The sequence below is a fragment of the Melospiza melodia genome, chromosome 5 (assembly GCF_035770615.1).
Source record: "Melospiza melodia melodia isolate bMelMel2 chromosome 5, bMelMel2.pri, whole genome shotgun sequence".
NCBI classification, from domain to species: domain Eukaryota; kingdom Metazoa; phylum Chordata; class Aves; order Passeriformes; family Passerellidae; genus Melospiza; species Melospiza melodia.
In genome coordinates, this window is record NC_086198.1 from 83,136,992 (window position 1) to 83,154,298 (window position 17,307).

The 17,307-nt window shown below is 38.6% G+C and overlaps 1 protein-coding gene across 5 annotated transcripts in view; it reads right to left on the bottom strand.

Annotated features, from left to right (window-relative positions):
• FAM184B (family with sequence similarity 184 member B) overlaps nucleotides 1-10,672 on the bottom strand; it is a 36,134-nt gene extending 25,462 nt beyond the window's left edge. For 2 of the 5 annotated variants that reach the window (XM_063157691.1, XM_063157688.1), the window contains exon 1: nucleotides 10,437-10,670. In XM_063157691.1, coding sequence (XP_063013761.1) covers nucleotides 10,437-10,571 — 135 coding nt within the window. In that variant the 5' untranslated portion in view covers nucleotides 10,572-10,670. Of the gene's footprint in view, nucleotides 1-10,436 lie in introns of all 5 variants that reach the window. The other 3 variants (XM_063157693.1, XM_063157690.1, XM_063157692.1) reach the window with 3 other exon arrangements.
• Nucleotides 10,673-17,307: the final 6,635 nt, after the last annotated feature.

The following is a 17,307-nucleotide window of genomic DNA, read 5'->3' on the forward strand; positions in this document are numbered from 1 at the left end:
TTATCTAGTAAGTCACCATGGCCTGTCTCATGCTATGTTGTGTTCAGGATTCCTCTAAAATCTGACTTAATCACACAGATTTCCCAAATTCCACTAAGCATTCGACTACCACCAGCACCTTAGGTGAGTTATCTAAAACCATGGAAGAACCTGGCCTCCCTGCCCCATCTATGAATCCTACACTTCTGTTCAATACTGGCTAGAACCACAGTGAAGCATTTTGATTTGCATGCCCTTAAATTTAATCTTCAAGCTTGAGTGCTGAAATTGACTCCTCCATATCTTAACCTTCTTAAAAGATTTAATTTTGAGACGGCTGCTGCTCTCTACTTTATGAAATTTAAACCCTTCCCTTTCACTCCCTACTGAATATAGCTCCTATATTCCTATTCCAGATACCTCATTTTGAAGACTGGAGTTATATGAGATGAATCCGGTGCTTTATGTGCTGAAAGGAAAAATACTGAAAAATTATTTCAGACCTGTACATTGTGAGTGTACACTAATGTGGTATAAATTCCTTAACAGCTGTGTTGATAAACAGCTTTTAAAATGCAGCTCTAAAACTGATCATTTGACAGTACAGGCAGTACAGCTTTCAAGTGAAAAGAGCACATCACTGCTCTGGGAGGCACTACCATAATACCAATGGCTTCTGCCTCCTCACAGCTCTCCAAAACCAAACAGATTGGGAAACACTGTACTGAATTTATAGCACCTGGGTGTTGTATGGCAGGTTGGTAAAACAATTATTACACATATACACTTGAATATTAACAGTGCAGTGTGAATCCATCTTATTTGCCCTATTTTATTCTCCAAATGCTGTAAATCTAAATAGCATTTTCTTTCTCATTTTTCTTATGGTGATATAAGATAACAAACAAACAAAACAAAACAAATTGAAAAAGAAAACTTTCAACTGCACCTTAACAGTGAAGGCAGAGTTAAAGCATTCAAACCAAAAATTGGTCTCTTCCCACAGTAGTGTTAAATACTACTCTTAGAGGAACCTGACTGTCATAATGAAAAAAATGGTTCTAGCAGGTTGCTTTTCTAGCTGAATAAGACAATTTGGTATGGTAGGTGGAGTGATGATATTAAGATGAATCTAAGAAAAGCAAAAGATCATAAATATTCTTCCTTCAGGCCCAAGCTACTAGACACAAAACCTCCCTGACAAAAAAAAAAAAAAAAAAAAAAAAAAAAAAAGAGTTAAAAGCAAAAAAGCAAAAAAAAAAAAAAAAACACCAAAAAATCCCAAAAGAATGAGAAGTGGCCCTGGATGAAGGTGTCAAACAGGGTACTCCCAGCATCACTCCACACAAAGCAGGGAAGGAGACAAACTTCTATTTCTAAGGAAGAAGTTTGCTAGAGGCTCACTGATGCCAGGTCACTCCATGCATCACCTCCTTTTCACTTTGAATTCATCCTGTCTACTTGCTGAGCAGGGCAGTGTGAGGTACTGATAAACACATCAGCCTTAAATGGTCTCTTTAAAAGCAAAGGACAGAGAAATTATCAAAAATAACTTCAGTTATTTAAACAAATGCCTTTTTTATCCCTTAGCCTCCATTGTCACCAACTCCACAGGTTTTCTAGAAAATAAACCCGCCTCCCACAATTCATTAATTAATATTCTAATCAGTCTATCATGTTCTAACACTGACGAATAATGTCTTTTAATTAAGGTACAGGCCTAGGCTATGATTACCTACAATGCTGATCCCATTTTACATCTGTGCTGATTTCATACATAGGTGGTAAATGATAAATGATACTGCTCTAAGGCATGACCTGGGACCTAAAGAATGAAGTCTCAGCTTTCTCCTTGCATTCTTAGTAGTTCCCTGGAAGCACAGGAATAATTCCATGCATCCAAATACTTGCACCAAATGTTCATAACATAAACACATATGTAGTGTTGTGTAGAATGAGAGAAGCTTTAAACAAATTGTCACTCCAAACATCCCAAAGAGGTGCACGGCTTGTATCCTACACCAGAATGAATCCTAACTACGATAATAAAAAAGGATTTTGCTCCAGAAGGTTTCCTTTTATTTCAGGGTGAATCTATAGCCTTTCATCCATGATAATAAAGCCCTCGAGACCCTGGAAGAGTCTCCTAGCTACCTTGTGCTGCAGAACCCTGGAAGAGGTGGTGCAGCACAAGGGCAGCCAATGGCTCTGTATGAAACCCACCTGTGTTTACAAGATCTGATGTCTCTGGGGCAGAAGCTCATGGTGCAATGTCTCACCCTCCTGGAACTGTCTCAGGCTTGCTTTATCTAGAGATTCACAGTAAAAGAGGGCAAGTTGATCTTACATTCTTCAAATTTGAATATATCACCCATTTTCCTACACATACCATGTGTTACAATCAGTCAAAAAATACAATGAAATACTAAAATGTATCAAGAAAGCATAAGCATAAAATGTCTACAGGTTTCCAATATATTTTGGCACACTTTTGACTCTTTCTGCTACCCTCTTTGTTTCCTCCTCCCTTTAGTTTAGTTTATTTGGTCCCATCTTTTACCTTTTTTTTTTTTTTTTTTCTGCTTGGTGTAGTGCAATACTGAACATAGAAAATGATACTTTAGTGGTTTATGTATTGCACCTAATCTCTCAAGTGCGATCGAACACAAAATGAGCTCTGGCCTAAATTTTACTAAAGAGGCATCCAGTTGTCCCTCATTTGTATTTTACAGCTTCTAATAAGCCACAAGAACAACTGCCAGGCAATTTAAGAATTAGGAAGGTAAAACTATATTGCAAGAATATTTCCACAAGCAGAGCAGGTGCTAAAAAAGACATTAATAATTTCAGCACAGAAAAAAATATGCTGTAGAACCACAAAAGTTAATTGGGAGTCCAGGAAGTGTCTTGACTGCAGTAACTGTCATAAGACTAATCTGTGTTGTATAAACCCCAAAAATGTCTCCAGAATGACTGAATTTGTTTGCCTATGTCTAACCACTCTGTCAGAGGTATAATGTGCAAGAAGTAGAGGATCAGTCTGACAAATTTATGTCCTCTGTCCATTGTTGTCACTGTAAATTAGGTGGATTTTTAATACACAACTGAAGTAATCAATTCTGTGTCAATTCAAGAATTAAAAAAAGACCTTATTTGCATGAAATTCACTGATAATTTAGCACTGGTTTTTGTTACATGTCAAACTCTTCTAGGATTTAAACCTATCTAAAACTCATAGAAGTTTGATCTCAATTATGCTTCAAAAATATGAGCTAATGCATTTCATCAAACAGATTTAAACACAGTGCTGATAGAATTCATTTGCCAGACTAACACTGTATTTTGTGAAATGTTTCATTCCATCCCAGATTTTAAAGAACTTCAAAGAGTCTAAATTGCAGACACCTGTTCAGTGCTTTCAAGAGTTTTGTTTGGCTGGTTTTTTTAATTATTCTAGATATTTACCTGAAATTTTATGCCTCCAAAATACCTTCTGATTTGCCAATTACAATAAAGCAACATTGTTCAATTTTACAATAAGTACAGTACTCAAAGAGAGTTGTCAAATAAGCTCTCACTTGATTCCCGTTTTTCAAAGTATTTACTTTAAATATAGTATGATTTGAAAGTCTTGCAAATGTAAGTTGCAGAACTGTTGATTTAATTACAGCTCGAAGTGGAAGAGTTTTTCCCAAACAAATACATGGTTTTGTAGAAACAAATATTATAATTTATTTAAAACACAATATTTATTGCAAGTTTTTGCCCTTTATGTAGATCTATGAGAAGCATAGATAAAATGAGTCCTGTTTCTTCCTAATCCAAACTAAAGCATTATACAGATTGGACCAAATTCTTACTCTCCTGTAGTTTGCATTCTCAGAGAGGATTTTTTAAAATTTAAAAGATTTCTTTACACATTCTAGATACTTTGCTGGTTAAGAAAAAAAACCATCAGAACCTTCAGGTATCTATGAATTTATAATACCAGCTTCTGCTATTACAGGCACCAAAATTTAAATTCTTGCTGCTGTAAGCAAATTCAACTAAAAGATCACAGGGATTCAAGAAGTGATTGCAAAATGTATTGAATAAAAATCCAGTTACGGCAAGGAAGTATTAAAATACTCTGCCAGTCTGGAAAATCTCACAGATCAATGAAGGCAATGAAACTTTTGACAAGAACACCAGATGCATGTCATATTCCTGTAACTCTCACTCTCTGGGCACAATCAGAATCAGGCTATTGTCCCAGACAGACCTCAGCATAGTGTTTTTTAAAAGATATTTTTCTTTCAGTTTCTGTCCTCATTTTCAAAGCAGCATCATTAGACCCCAAGTCAAAATAGTGTTATGAAGGGCTACATAATAACACACATCATAACACTACACCATCACTGATGTACCCAGGACATTTTTACACAAACATCTGTAACAGTAAAATGGAGCTAGATTGAATACAGCCATTACATTCCCATTTCAGGAAGATACTCTTATTAAGCATATGCTGGACACATTCTGGGATTGCACCAACGATCATAAAACCAAGAAAGCTTAACCATCATTTATCATCAGAAAAAGTGGAAGCAGTCTGCAAAGAGTGTAGCAGCAATGCTTTTTTGCATTGGTAAGTCCTGTAGTCTACAGAAAATTCATTATTTTTATTAAATACTAAGGCATATCAGTATCTTAGTAAAAATATTTCAACATTGTAAAATATGTAAAAGTATTAGCTATAGTTCTTAACAGCCTTGTTGTTAAATTCTAGTAGCTCTCTCTTGCTGAATGAAAAAAAGTAAAATAATCAACTGCGTGCTCATATTTACATTTAAAGGCAGCACTTCTATAACCCTCTAAGAGAGTTATATAGTTTCAACCAGTCAGTGCTACAGCTACAGTGCTGTAGCTTCCAAAGATAATTAAAACAAAAGACTTTGCTGGTAGTAACTTGTTATAAGTTAAAACTGTGTTTAAGTGCCTAAAAACCAAGTCAGACAAAGTTCTGAATGACAACCACATTAAAAAAATATCATCTTCCTTCAGAAGATTTTCACCCAGTTCATTAACTTAAGGGAAAAAATCCCTATTTGAAAGCAGTCAGTTTGTAGTTTCTTTTTGAAATAAAGGTAATATTTCCTCAGTAACAGAGTTGTGTCTGTTCTGCTGTCTCCAAGCTTTGAAAGACAAATGAATACACATGAAGTAAAATGCCAAGTTTGAGCCAGCACAGAGAAGTTTGAGTGATTGTGCCCACTGGGGGTTTGGATAAATTAACTCAGACTTGGTACTGCTCTAAATACATTCACAGATTTCCTTCCAGCTTTAAGCACAAGCCAAAAAAAAAAAAAACATCCAAAACTCATATGTCTATCAGCTTCTACTTAAAAACACAGGTTAAGTAGTTTTCAGAACCAGACTAAAGACAATCTGGTAAAACAGTGAGACACTTAACACGTTTAAACTATGACTGTAGAGGTGGCAACAGAGGGAGTTCTACCTCAGTGTTATAGCTGTTTTAATAAAACATAGAAAATCTTTCAACTAATGAGGATGTGATTGCTGAGGGGGTGGGGCAGGAAGAACATGATACTTGATGGAAAAAAAGGTATTTTATATACAATATTCAACGGTGGAGTGTTCAATAGCCTAAAATACACAGCTCAAAATATTTACATGAGAATGTCTTCAACTGACTTGTCACTGACTTCTAATTTGGGTATAATTGTCACAATTGTATCACATTGCATGTACAGGGTGGTTAAAAGAAATATTAGGAGAGAGGCACTATTATAGTGTCACTGAAAAAGGGACTTTTAAATATTACCATAAAAAAAAGACAGAACATGAAAAAGAAAAAGCTATAAGCTTGCAACTTTCCTTTGTGCAATTAATGGATCATTAGATATTTTATTCCCTATTGTCTGTAATTTGCATATTAATAATATCCAAAACATGTTGTATAAAAACATTAACCAGTATTCATTGATAAAGAGACTTGAATTCATTATGTACTCTCCATTATAAAGAGAAAAAGTCAAGGGGGAAAAGTCAAGGAGGAAGACAAAACTTGGAGGGGAAGATATGAGGGACATGGCATAGATACTTTAAAAAAAAAAAAAAAGTCTTGAGTTGTCAGTTAATAAGACCATCAGATTTTCTGCAAACTTGATATAATTAGTGCCAAATGTCTAAGGTATGGAAGTAATTCCATACATAGATGTCATTCTTATCCCTTGAATTAATTTAAACAATTTCTAGCTATCCAAATAAGATACTAGGTTTTTCCTAATGGAAGTATGGGTTTAATACTGCTTTTGACTAGCTGATCAACACAATTTTATTTCATTGCACATGCATTTAATAATACAGTTCCTTTTTGGGGAGGAACTTTCTGTAAGGAGAAACATAGTAATGACAAGAAACCAGCCTGCACATTCTTATCAGCTCATAAGCAAAAATAATGCTAGCTTTGGTAGCAAATTGTACAAAAAATTAATGAAAACAAATACATCAGAGAGTACTTAGGGATAGGGATGGCTGATTTCATTGGTCTTCTTGGCACATAATTTAAGCAGTTTTATAAATAGATTCTCTCTATTTGCCTACATGGAAATAATTTTTTATATTACTTGCCCAAAGGAAAAATACTGTTACTCCAAAAGCATGGTCCTAGTTTTTATTCTATTCTATTTTCCTTCATTTTTGTAGAATATTGAATACATCCCAGGAAAGTTGAGATCAAAAAGCCTCAAGCACACAGGAGAGCTCTGGTAGCATAATAACTAACTGCACAGCAGCTGAACCTCTGCAAGCACTGGTTACTGAGAACAGCAAACAAGGTCAGTAAACTTAAACTATGTGAAAAAAGGCCACATTTTTCAATAGGAATATGAGTAGACCACAGAAGTGGGTAGCTCTTTTAGAGTTACCCAGCTCTTAGGTGCTTCCAGAATAAACCATTAAAATTTGATCATATTTCATGTCTGAAACCAAGAAATGTTTGATAGCTTTATGGCAAATAAAGCAGGAAAGGTTAAAAGATCTAATATATGACTCTGCTACAAGTCATTGCAGTGGTGTACACAGTTTATGCCCTCACACACGTGCCAGGTCACTTGTTAATTCTTCAGTAAATTTCTACCCACAAGAGTGAAGCCAACAGAACTAAATATGAGCGTATTAGTGCAGCAGTCAGCCATACCTCCCTTAATCAATGAAGGAAAGAGGGTTTTGCTTTTCTAGCTGATTTTCCACTGAAGCTTATTAAATAATGGTCATATTTTCTACCTTGCTGACTGAGCTGAGGGGCTGAACCTCCTAGTGACTGCTGGTGAAAGGCAGTCAGAACATGTAACACTTTGAACTGCTCCACACAGAGTCATTAAGGAACATCTGCCTACGTTGCTGCTTCTGGAAGAGGAACACACTTGCTTCCCTTTGACATTTCTTTCCCCTAAAGGGAAAAAAGGGTTTGCAAGCGTATTTTACCAGCAATTAACTTTTCCTTGCATCAGCACTCTCTTCCTCTGTTACAACTCACAGTATCCATACATACACAAACTTTTTGCCAGGCTACTTGGCTTTATTTTTTAGTAACAATCTACTTGACCAGTAATACTGCAATTTAAAATGTGTTTCTTACAACAAGGCTCCCAGATTTGCAATGGACAGTCAGATGAACTCTGAGGGAAAAAAAGTACTTGAGAATAATTGTTTTCTCTCGTTAAAAAATACCCCTCCATTGGTATCCAGGAATTTGTTTCTAAGAAGGAAACAGAACTATTTTGTGGCTTAGGTAGCTCTCTGATCACCAGGTAATGTCACCTTTCTAGGTATTGATATTGGGCTTGGTTTCAGAACTGCAGTCCAGAACAGGAGGTTTGGTTTGAGCAGAGGTTTGCAAAGGAGCCTGAATAGCATGGATATCTGCAGTGTAGCTAGTTCCTGTCAGCCCTGTCCAAACTGCCTCTGTTAATGAAAGCTGATCCTCAACACTCTTCTTCAAGAGCTCATTTGAATTTCTCATCCTATTTCAATTAAAAAGGACGATGCTGAGAAACCATAAGCACATGAAAATCCCTTAATAGCTAGTAGATGTTACAAATCCATAACTTGAGCCAGCAGGGAGTGACACCCCAAGTCTTACAAAAGTCACCATGCATCTTAAACTCCACATCATTGCTAACCAGATACAGAAGTACAATGAACTGGAAAGCCTGAAACAGCATGCCATGAGCCCAATGGCTGACAGAGAAGTTTGAATGCCACTATTGGTATTACTTAATAACTACTACAAAGCCATGCATTCTGCTACAATCAAATACAATGTATATACACCCATTTCAAGAGCAGGGAGCTACAAAAAACTAGTGGTCTGTGGCTCAAAGCAAGCAAAATATTGCTAAAGGTTTGTATTTTTTGTGGCTACAGCCAAAAATGTGCAGAACAAAAAAATACATGACTGAAGTTATGACAACTTGCTATATTCTACCTCTACAAAACCAGAAATAGCAGAGCAGTAGAATGGGAGCAGCTCTGACTCTCTGCCCAAATTACCTGTTGGGATTCCCTGGATCCCTGTGTTCCCCTAACCAACACTTTAAGGCATAATCAGCACTACAGGCAAGGACAGAAACTCATCACCTCACCCAGTTTGGTTCCTGTTGACACCTTTATGTACTTTGCCTTTGAGAGTATGAGGAGGCCCCTAGTAACTATGTAACAAAGAGAAAGGAAGTCAAGATATAGATCTTATGCCTAATTTACATATTTTGCATTCATCTCACCTGGCACAACACTGAATAGATGAATAATGAGATCATTATCTCCTCATCAGTGAAAATCTACAGTCACTGAGACAGGAAGTTGCAGCTGTGCAGCAACACACAGCAGTATTGCATATGGGTTGGAAACAAAAAGGAAAGTACTATGGGTCATTTAAATTTAGAAGGGATTTTATTATAATCATTCAGACTGTAATAGAACCAAGAAAACAGTGCTTTAAATGGGAACTCTCAAAATTCCTAGGCCAAAAATTGCTATAACAAATTTCCCATATAGCCATTTTTCAGTTGATCTGGTGTCAAATTTTGCTTCTTACATGCCTGCTGTTGGTACTGCATTAGTCTACACAGAATTCAGAAGGGAAAGCATGTAATTTAAATTCCAGTTGTGTCATGAATTCTCTGTAAGTGTAGCGTTATTGCAGAGAACATTGCTTCTTAAAAGCCACATTCCAAACCAGAATTATTTGCTTTCCAGAAGTATTTTTTGAGCTTCAGGTATAAATTATCTTTATTTCAGATAACTGAAAAGCATCCAGAGGGGAAATTCTATCAAAACTAAAGAAATCAACCCCCACACACTTTAAAAGTAGAAATTTACCAAAAGACATCTGAAAAAATTACTGCAATAAAATTATGCAATGTGTGGGCAAAAGTAAGGATTATATTGTGCACAAATTCTATTAAAACATACAATCAAAGAACCTGTAAAGTAAGTATTGGTATAGCACAGAAGGTATCATACAAGAAGTATATGTAATTAGAGGTAGCTCTTGTTTATGCATCGATGCACATGATGTACATTATCCTGTACAGTTATCATGAGAATGATAGCACTGTAACTAGTAAGCCATTCTAACCTGAACATCTAAATAACTTATTCTTTTACCTGTATTTTCAACTTTTTTTTAATTGCTAATAATTTTTTATCAATTGCAGCGAGGTTACAGACCATGTAAAAGCTGCATTAGTAGGGTACAAGGGTAGTAAATACGTTTTCCTCACTGACAAAGACGCAGCATAAGAATAGGTTAATAGATAACTGCCATTTCCTACATACTTTCTCTTACTTCTTATCACGGTGTGGAAAATATCGAATAGTTCAGTATTGACTATAAGTTTTAAGTACAATAAACGACGTATATTAGTCCTGTCTCTTCTCCAACTCCTTTAACAAACGTCATTTAAAGTAGCTCTTTTTACGCACATCAGGAACAATTAGCCGCCAGTCAGAGTACCATTGTACTGTAGCACCACGCGTTGGCTGCAGCTTTGCAACAATATTACTTGAGAACATAGAAAAGTCAAATTACTTGCAGTCTTCGTAATTCTAGAAGCAAAGCGGATACTGTCAATCCGTCTCAACAGCTCCCAGACAAGCCCCGGGTTTTCGCGGAGCTGGAGCTCTTCCCGTTATGGTCGCACTAATTAGAGCAGCTCAGTGCGAGGCGTCCATGGGCTGCCACAAAGGCAACCCCTAAGGATGGGCTGCAGCCCCCCGGGGAACTGCGCGCAGGGAAGTTTGTGCACAGCGATGCTCTGGCAACAGCCTAAGAAGAGAGGAGCCGCTTCCCTTCCCTCCTCTCACACAGGGGGACCAGAGGAGACAGTTCCCTGACACCCCCGGCCAGGGCAGCCTCACCTCCCTGGAAAAACTGCAACAGCGAGCCCTACCTTAGTGAGCTGGGCAATCTTCTTGCACATTTTCACGTGCATTTCCCGATTGCATTCCTCTGCCGAGCTGCTGCGAGCGGCTTTAGATCCATTGCAAGTCCCGGGCTGATGAATGTTGTTTATGCCAGAGGCCATTAGGCTTGAATTTTAATCACGCCTGTGTGCGTGCGCTGCGGGGAGCGCGATCCCGGCCCCGCTGCTGGCCCCCCGCCCACAGCGCACCCACCGCCCCCGGCGCTGCAGGAACTCCAGCCCCGAGCAGGGCACGCTCCGGCCCCGCCGCTCCCGCTGCTCTGCAGATGTCCCAGTCCTTCAGCAGAACACCCAGGCGAGCGAGCCGACAACAGCATGTGCAAGCGTCCTGATTGGGATATTTTTTTCCCTCCCCTTCTCTTCAAATGGTTGAGCTTCCGCCAGGAGAAGACGCCAGCGGCTGGGTGCTACAAATTCCCCGCTGGAGACGCTGAGCCAGCCTAGAGACAGGAGCGCAGACACTGCTGGGGATCTGCTGAAGGAGAGATTGCCTGAAGACCAGATCATGCTGCCTTGTTAAGTGTCAAAGGACTGAAGCGGTCATCTGAGAAGAGAGTGTTGGCACATTTCACAAGCTCTGTTATTTTGGCAATCCTCTCTAAACCAGGATGAGCCCAGAGGTGATGAAGAAAACCTTTGCTTAGCTTTTGCTGCTGTGCTGAAAGCAGAATGGGAGCCAAGGGGCCCATGAGCACAGCAGAGCCCAGGAGCTGTGTCCTACCTTATCCAAGGAGATTCTGTTCCCTTTGCTTATACTAAATGCACTAGAAAGGTGCCTGAAGAAAACTGACAGTATTACAGGTCTTTCTTTCTTTCTTCCTTTTTTTTATTGTGCGTTATATCAAAGAGATCAGGTTTGGACATGTAAAATAAATAAAGGGACAGAAAAGGCAGAAAAATACACACAAGAAAGGCAAGCTATTAAGATAATGGGATTTTTAAAGAGAATGCTTCAGTGAAGTGTTATACAAGAAGAAAACTGTTGGTGAACATGTTTAAACAAGTCTAGAAGAGAAGAAGTAGGAGAAGGCCAAGTAGAGTGGAGTAAGAGAGGTAGTAAAGAGGAAAAGGGAGAAAGAACAGATGAGGGAAACCAAGAGCTGCCCAACACCCCTCTGATGTGTCACTGCAGGCAGTGCAAGAGACCCCATGGAAATGCCAAGGGCTCCACCTCAGGCCCTACTCACTTGCGGCCACCCAGAGGGGTCATGAGGCTGTTTCTGCCCTGCTGCCCCTACCTGGAAAGGCAGGCAGCTTTCCAGTCTCAGCTCCTGGCAGTTCTTGCCATCATTCTTGGGTGAGAAGCTTCCACTTTGCTAGTGGTGGGTTTAAAAAAAGAGCTTCCTGAGGACTATCAGAATTGAGGAGGAAGATTATCAGGTGTCAGTTAATGGTAGGGCAGAAGAGGAACAGAAAAAACTTGGTGAGGGCAAAAGAGACAAAGAACTGTTAAGAATAACACTCCTAAATGGAAAAGATCAGGGCAGAAGAATACCTACAAGGCAGTGGGGAGAAGGAACACTGCAAAAATGTAAGAAGATAAGAACTTGGGACAGGGAAACCAAACCCTTGATTGCCAGGAGAAAAGGAGAGACTCTAAATCTCCAGAGGCTGAAAGTCTGCACTCCAGGAATGAGAGGAAATGAAGACTGAGAAATGCAATGTATAAATGAAAATGATCACAGTTGCTGAGACATGCTAAGCAGAGAAATGATGATTAGCCCAGAAAGAACATGAATAAGAAAAGGTGAGAAAGAGATCCTTGCACAAAGGAATGCCAAACAGTTTCTTTGTTCACTGGCACTAGTGTCCAAGATGTTGCTGGAACTTTTTCTGTGACTAGGACATAGGGACATGCCACTGCTAATTGTCTGATATCTGCTACGACATGTACTCACACATAAGTTTAACTCAGTTAATATTTTGTAGTACCTTATCTAGCTGGTCATCAATTTCAGAAAAAGCCTAGGAATTTAATTATATGTAAGATTTTGATTAAATTGACAAGCTTATTAGGAGAATCAAGAGAAGAGCAAGGGCTAGAGCAAAGTCCTAACACATTGTTTCCTCAGAAAAAAATAGAACAAACTAAGCGAAAATAGAAAGCAAATTAAGAAAATTGCAATAGGTTTTACAAGTACTGACAAGAAGTTACCTGTGTTATCACAGGTGGACAGCAACATTTATGGTTGTTCTATTAAACACTGGACCTGAATGCTGGGGTGGATAGAGACTTGAGACACCTGTATGGGCATAGCAGAACAGAGAAGAACAGACCTTCAGATACATTGGAAAAGGAATAAACTACTGAGATATCTTCAAGCAGGCTGTTTATGAATTTTGGGGCAGTAGAAAGAAAGAACTTGAGACTTTGGTACAAGATGGTGTTTTAGCAGAACACAATTTGTCACTGGTGAAGTATTCTCAGTCCAGACTTCTCAGACAATACTTCAAACCCTGGAAAAGTTTAAGTCAGATCTCATGCACCAGAAAATGCCACAACAGAAAATAAATTCACAGATGACTCAGGTCCATTAGTTTCATTACTCAAAAAACCCAACTTAGTATCAAGAACAGAATTTCAGCAGATAATGCCAAAATGTTCCAATGAGCATTTAGCTTTTTTTTCCTTGTAACTGATCTAGGAATCATCTATGAGATGAATGTCATAAGATGACAAAACAAGGATGTCACAAAGCCTAATCTAAATGTGTACAACACAAATATAGATTTTGTGAGAATCACATGGAACACAAGTAAATTACAGAATGTGTCTGAACTTGGAGCAGTAGATGACAAAATCATTTTAAAATAAAAATCAAAAAATCTAACAGAAAATGCTTCTGCTTGAATTATTATTGCTGCATTAATTTTGGTAAAAAAAATTGTGAGAGAAGGTGGTCATGTCACTACAGTTTTTATACGTCTTTGATTAACTGCACACAGGTTTGTAGCTTTGCTGTTCAGATATATGAACTAATCTCCTTTCCATAAAAAAACCAAAAACATACATGAGCAAAAGACTATAAGCCTTCCATTTTTACCTCCTGCTTGTTGAACACTCAGACCACATAACTTCTGCAATCTCCTGACTAGCTACTAGTTACTATTAAAAGAGCCATACCCTGAAATTCCAAGACATTAAAAACCCATATTTCTGTTGCAAATGTTTAATACATAAGTTTGCACCTTTGTTCAACACCTTGCAGACAGCTTTCCTAAAACACAATCAATACAGCCCATTCTTTCACTCTTTCTCTGAACACCAGTGCTCAGTGAGATTTTTTTTTTTAAATATACAACAGCAAAGTTACACTGATATCCTGGATTACATTCTACTGCTGTTTTGCAGTCCAACAAAGTTTGCCTCTGAACATGGTAGAACAAGCTTTAGTCATTAAGTGTCATGTTATGTCAAGGCTGTCAGCAGGGGATCCTGGGCACCCTGAGATAGTGATGGCATCCCTGCCCACAGCAGCACTGGGGTGGCAGCAGGAATTAGATGATCTTCAAGGTCCCTGCCAACCCAAATCTTCCTGTGATTCCATGTTTCAAATGAAAAAGCTGTAGTACTAAAACTGACATAAAATCTCTCAACTTAGTGTGTAAGTAAAGGAAGATACAGCCCCGAGATTCTAATTCAATTCCTAAATCCCTATCCTCATTTTTGATCTCCACTTACATTCACTTTGGTCCTAGAGTAGCTTTGTGATCCCAGAACAGAGAATCCAGGAACCATTTTCTCTTTTTTTGACAAGAGGAAAAAAAAAAGGGAAATAAGGATAAAAATAACAGTCAGAAGACTCATAAAAGTTATGCTGCTCACCTAATTCACTAATCCATTTCCAATAAAACTTGTTTTGGGATTAAGTACAAGAAAAATAACAAATATGAAGTGTTGCCACTGATACATCTTGGGTAATTACCGATATTATACATAATTACATATAAAATATTATATATAACTACTTTATATTTTTCATTTCTCCCCTCCTCGTAAAACAGACAGGATTCCAAACACAGCAGAAGAAATCCTCTTTGATTGAAAACATTAACCATTCAAAAATGTATATACAATTTTATAGCTGACTTACATATATACAAGTTTTGGAGCAATGTGGTGGATATAAGCTCAGACTCTGTTGCATAATGATGACTTAATTATGGATGAAACATTATTATGTTTATGTTTTAAATATGGAAACTGGAACCAAGTAGACATCAGATATAAAAGCCCTTGGATACCTAGCAGGATAGCATCAACTTCCATTTTTTGCTGCTTCCATTTTTTATCCAATGACCTACATTTAATATTACCACAAAGTAATTGGCATGCAGCAAGTTTGGCTTACCCCGTGGCACTGTATTTGCTCACATAACAGGACCAACAAAGGAAAGAGAAAGGATCTAGAACAGTGAGTTATGAGAATTAGATCATGGCAGATAAGGTCACTATTTCAAAGGAGAAGGAAAAAAGCTGGAATTAATAGAGTGCATTACCCTCTAGGGCTCAGAGCACCATTCAAGGTTCAGAATTTCATCATTCTTTTCAGGATAGAACTGTGGAATCCCACTGGCTATGACCTTTGGGGCTTCATTACATCCTTGCCCTCCTGGTCAGTCATTATACCCACCCCTCAGGGAGCAGCTGGTCCCCAGTGAGCCCCCACAGTCAGCTCAGCAAGGAACTGAAGGTGCAGGGCAGAGCTGGAAGGGATTCCTGGGCCCACAGGCAAAGGCTGTGGCTCCAGGCCTCACGTGAGGCAGGTTGGGACTCATTAAAGCTGATGAGTGCAGTCAAGGCTGCATTAAAGTAAGCTTCAGTAAAAATTATGGTGGCAACATTTCTATCTGTTGAACAAGGTATCTGTACCACAGAAACATGACCAGCATTTGTGATCCTGCTTCAGCATGCTATTTACCTACATATGAAATATCTGTTGTACTAAGAATTTTCTATTTCTACCTGTAAATGCAAAGCCTAGCAGAAATATTTAAAGCAGCCTGTACAAAATAAATCTCACATCCTAGATGAAATCCATGGTAAGGGACTATGAGATATTCTCCAGGGAAGGTCTTCTGTAGACCTGAGATGCAGGTAGGCACAACTGGGATGGTAAACATGTGAATAAAAAATAATTCAGTTTGCATTATTATTTCACTTAAAATAACTGTCCTGTGTTTTTAATGTCGCAAGAATCACAAAGGTTTGTCTGCTCATCTTCCTCTTTGCATCTTGTGCACAGAGAGGAGTTCCATTGCAGAAAAAAAGCTATATGAAGGTAATTATCTAGTAAAAATACATTAAACAGAAAGATTGTTACACATTGTATTTCCCCACAAAATGTAATCGTAAAAAAAGTTCAAGTCATTGATGATTTGCAGTTGATTATAGTGGTTTTGTAGAGTGATTATTTCTCCAACATAAAATGAAAACTTTTAGAAAAATGTTAACATGTAAGATTCTATGTTACTATTGTATTTGTATATATAGAATCAATTTCCTACTCTCTAGGAGTAGAAGGTGATTAGGCCTGATCTGTATATTTTAGAAGTTAATAAAAAATATAAAACTCACCTTTAAAATGGAGGTATCTTTTTTAAACATACACAAATGTATGGTAGAATAATATGTCAGGGGGAAAAAACCCTCTGCCACATATTTAAATTATTTTAGAATTTATTTAAGTCTATAAAAGAAGATACTTTGTCTCCAGCTGCTGCCCTCCATTCTTCACATACAGCTCATATATATCCCATAATCCTTGACGCCATTGTAAGGAGAAAATAATTCCAATTATTTGGTTGATTAAAATCTGCCTCTTAAGTAAAACACTAGGAAGATTTAGATCTAGAACAAGACTGACCCCTAGTGTTTTTCTTTTTTCTCTTTTTTCTTTATTTCTTTTTTTTCCTTACACAAAAATGACCCTTCTTCAAGCCAGGTCCTGCCTGTTTGACCTATTGTCATTTGATGGTTTGTCACCTGTCCTTACTAAATAGCTGTCATCCCTTGAGGTCCATTAGGCACTTTTTTTTCTTAAAGCCCAAACATATATGGACATCAAACACTGTAAGTTCCTGCTGTCCACGGCTCGTGTTCACTTCTTTGCATGTTGTGTGTAACTCTGTAATTGATAGATGCTCAGAATGCTTCCCCTCAGCTAATGACCCTCGGCCTTGGTTCGTTAATTGTGTCATTAAATGCTCACCGCACGTTCCGTAACAGTAACGCAGCTCCGGGCTTTGAGCTGAGTTATTTTTCCTGCTTTTAATGAGATACTGAGATAATGAGGCTTATTACTCTTCTCAAGTTAAAGGATTTCTGGGAAAGCATTAGGTTCACAACAAACGCTTGCAAACTTGGGGGGAATTTCCACTAGAAAGGGATTCAGCGTGGAAGGAGCACAAATGGGTGTTGCCTCCGTGTGTCAATGAGCTTCCATTACTTACACAGCGGCGGAGCTCCCTCAGGTCGCCGCCGCACATGCTTCCGTTTACGGAACCCGTCTGTATTTACTTCCCCGGGTGCTCACGTCCGGAGAGGACTCTGGAGAGCGGCTCCGGGCGGGTTTAAATCTTTTAGCGAACGTAATTCTGGAGGCCCTCTGCAGCAGGCGGGCTGGTACCGGGAATGGGCTTTGGAACAGCGGCAGGGCCACCGCAGCCCCGCACGGCCCCAGCCCATCCCTCTCCCTCCCAGCCCGCCCTGAAGGGCTCGGAGCACAAACCCCATGAGGAGCAGCTGCGGGATTTGGGGATGTAAAGCCTGGAGGAGGTTCAGGGGGACCTTATCACTCAACTACCTGAAAGGAGGCTATAGCCAGATGGGGTCGGC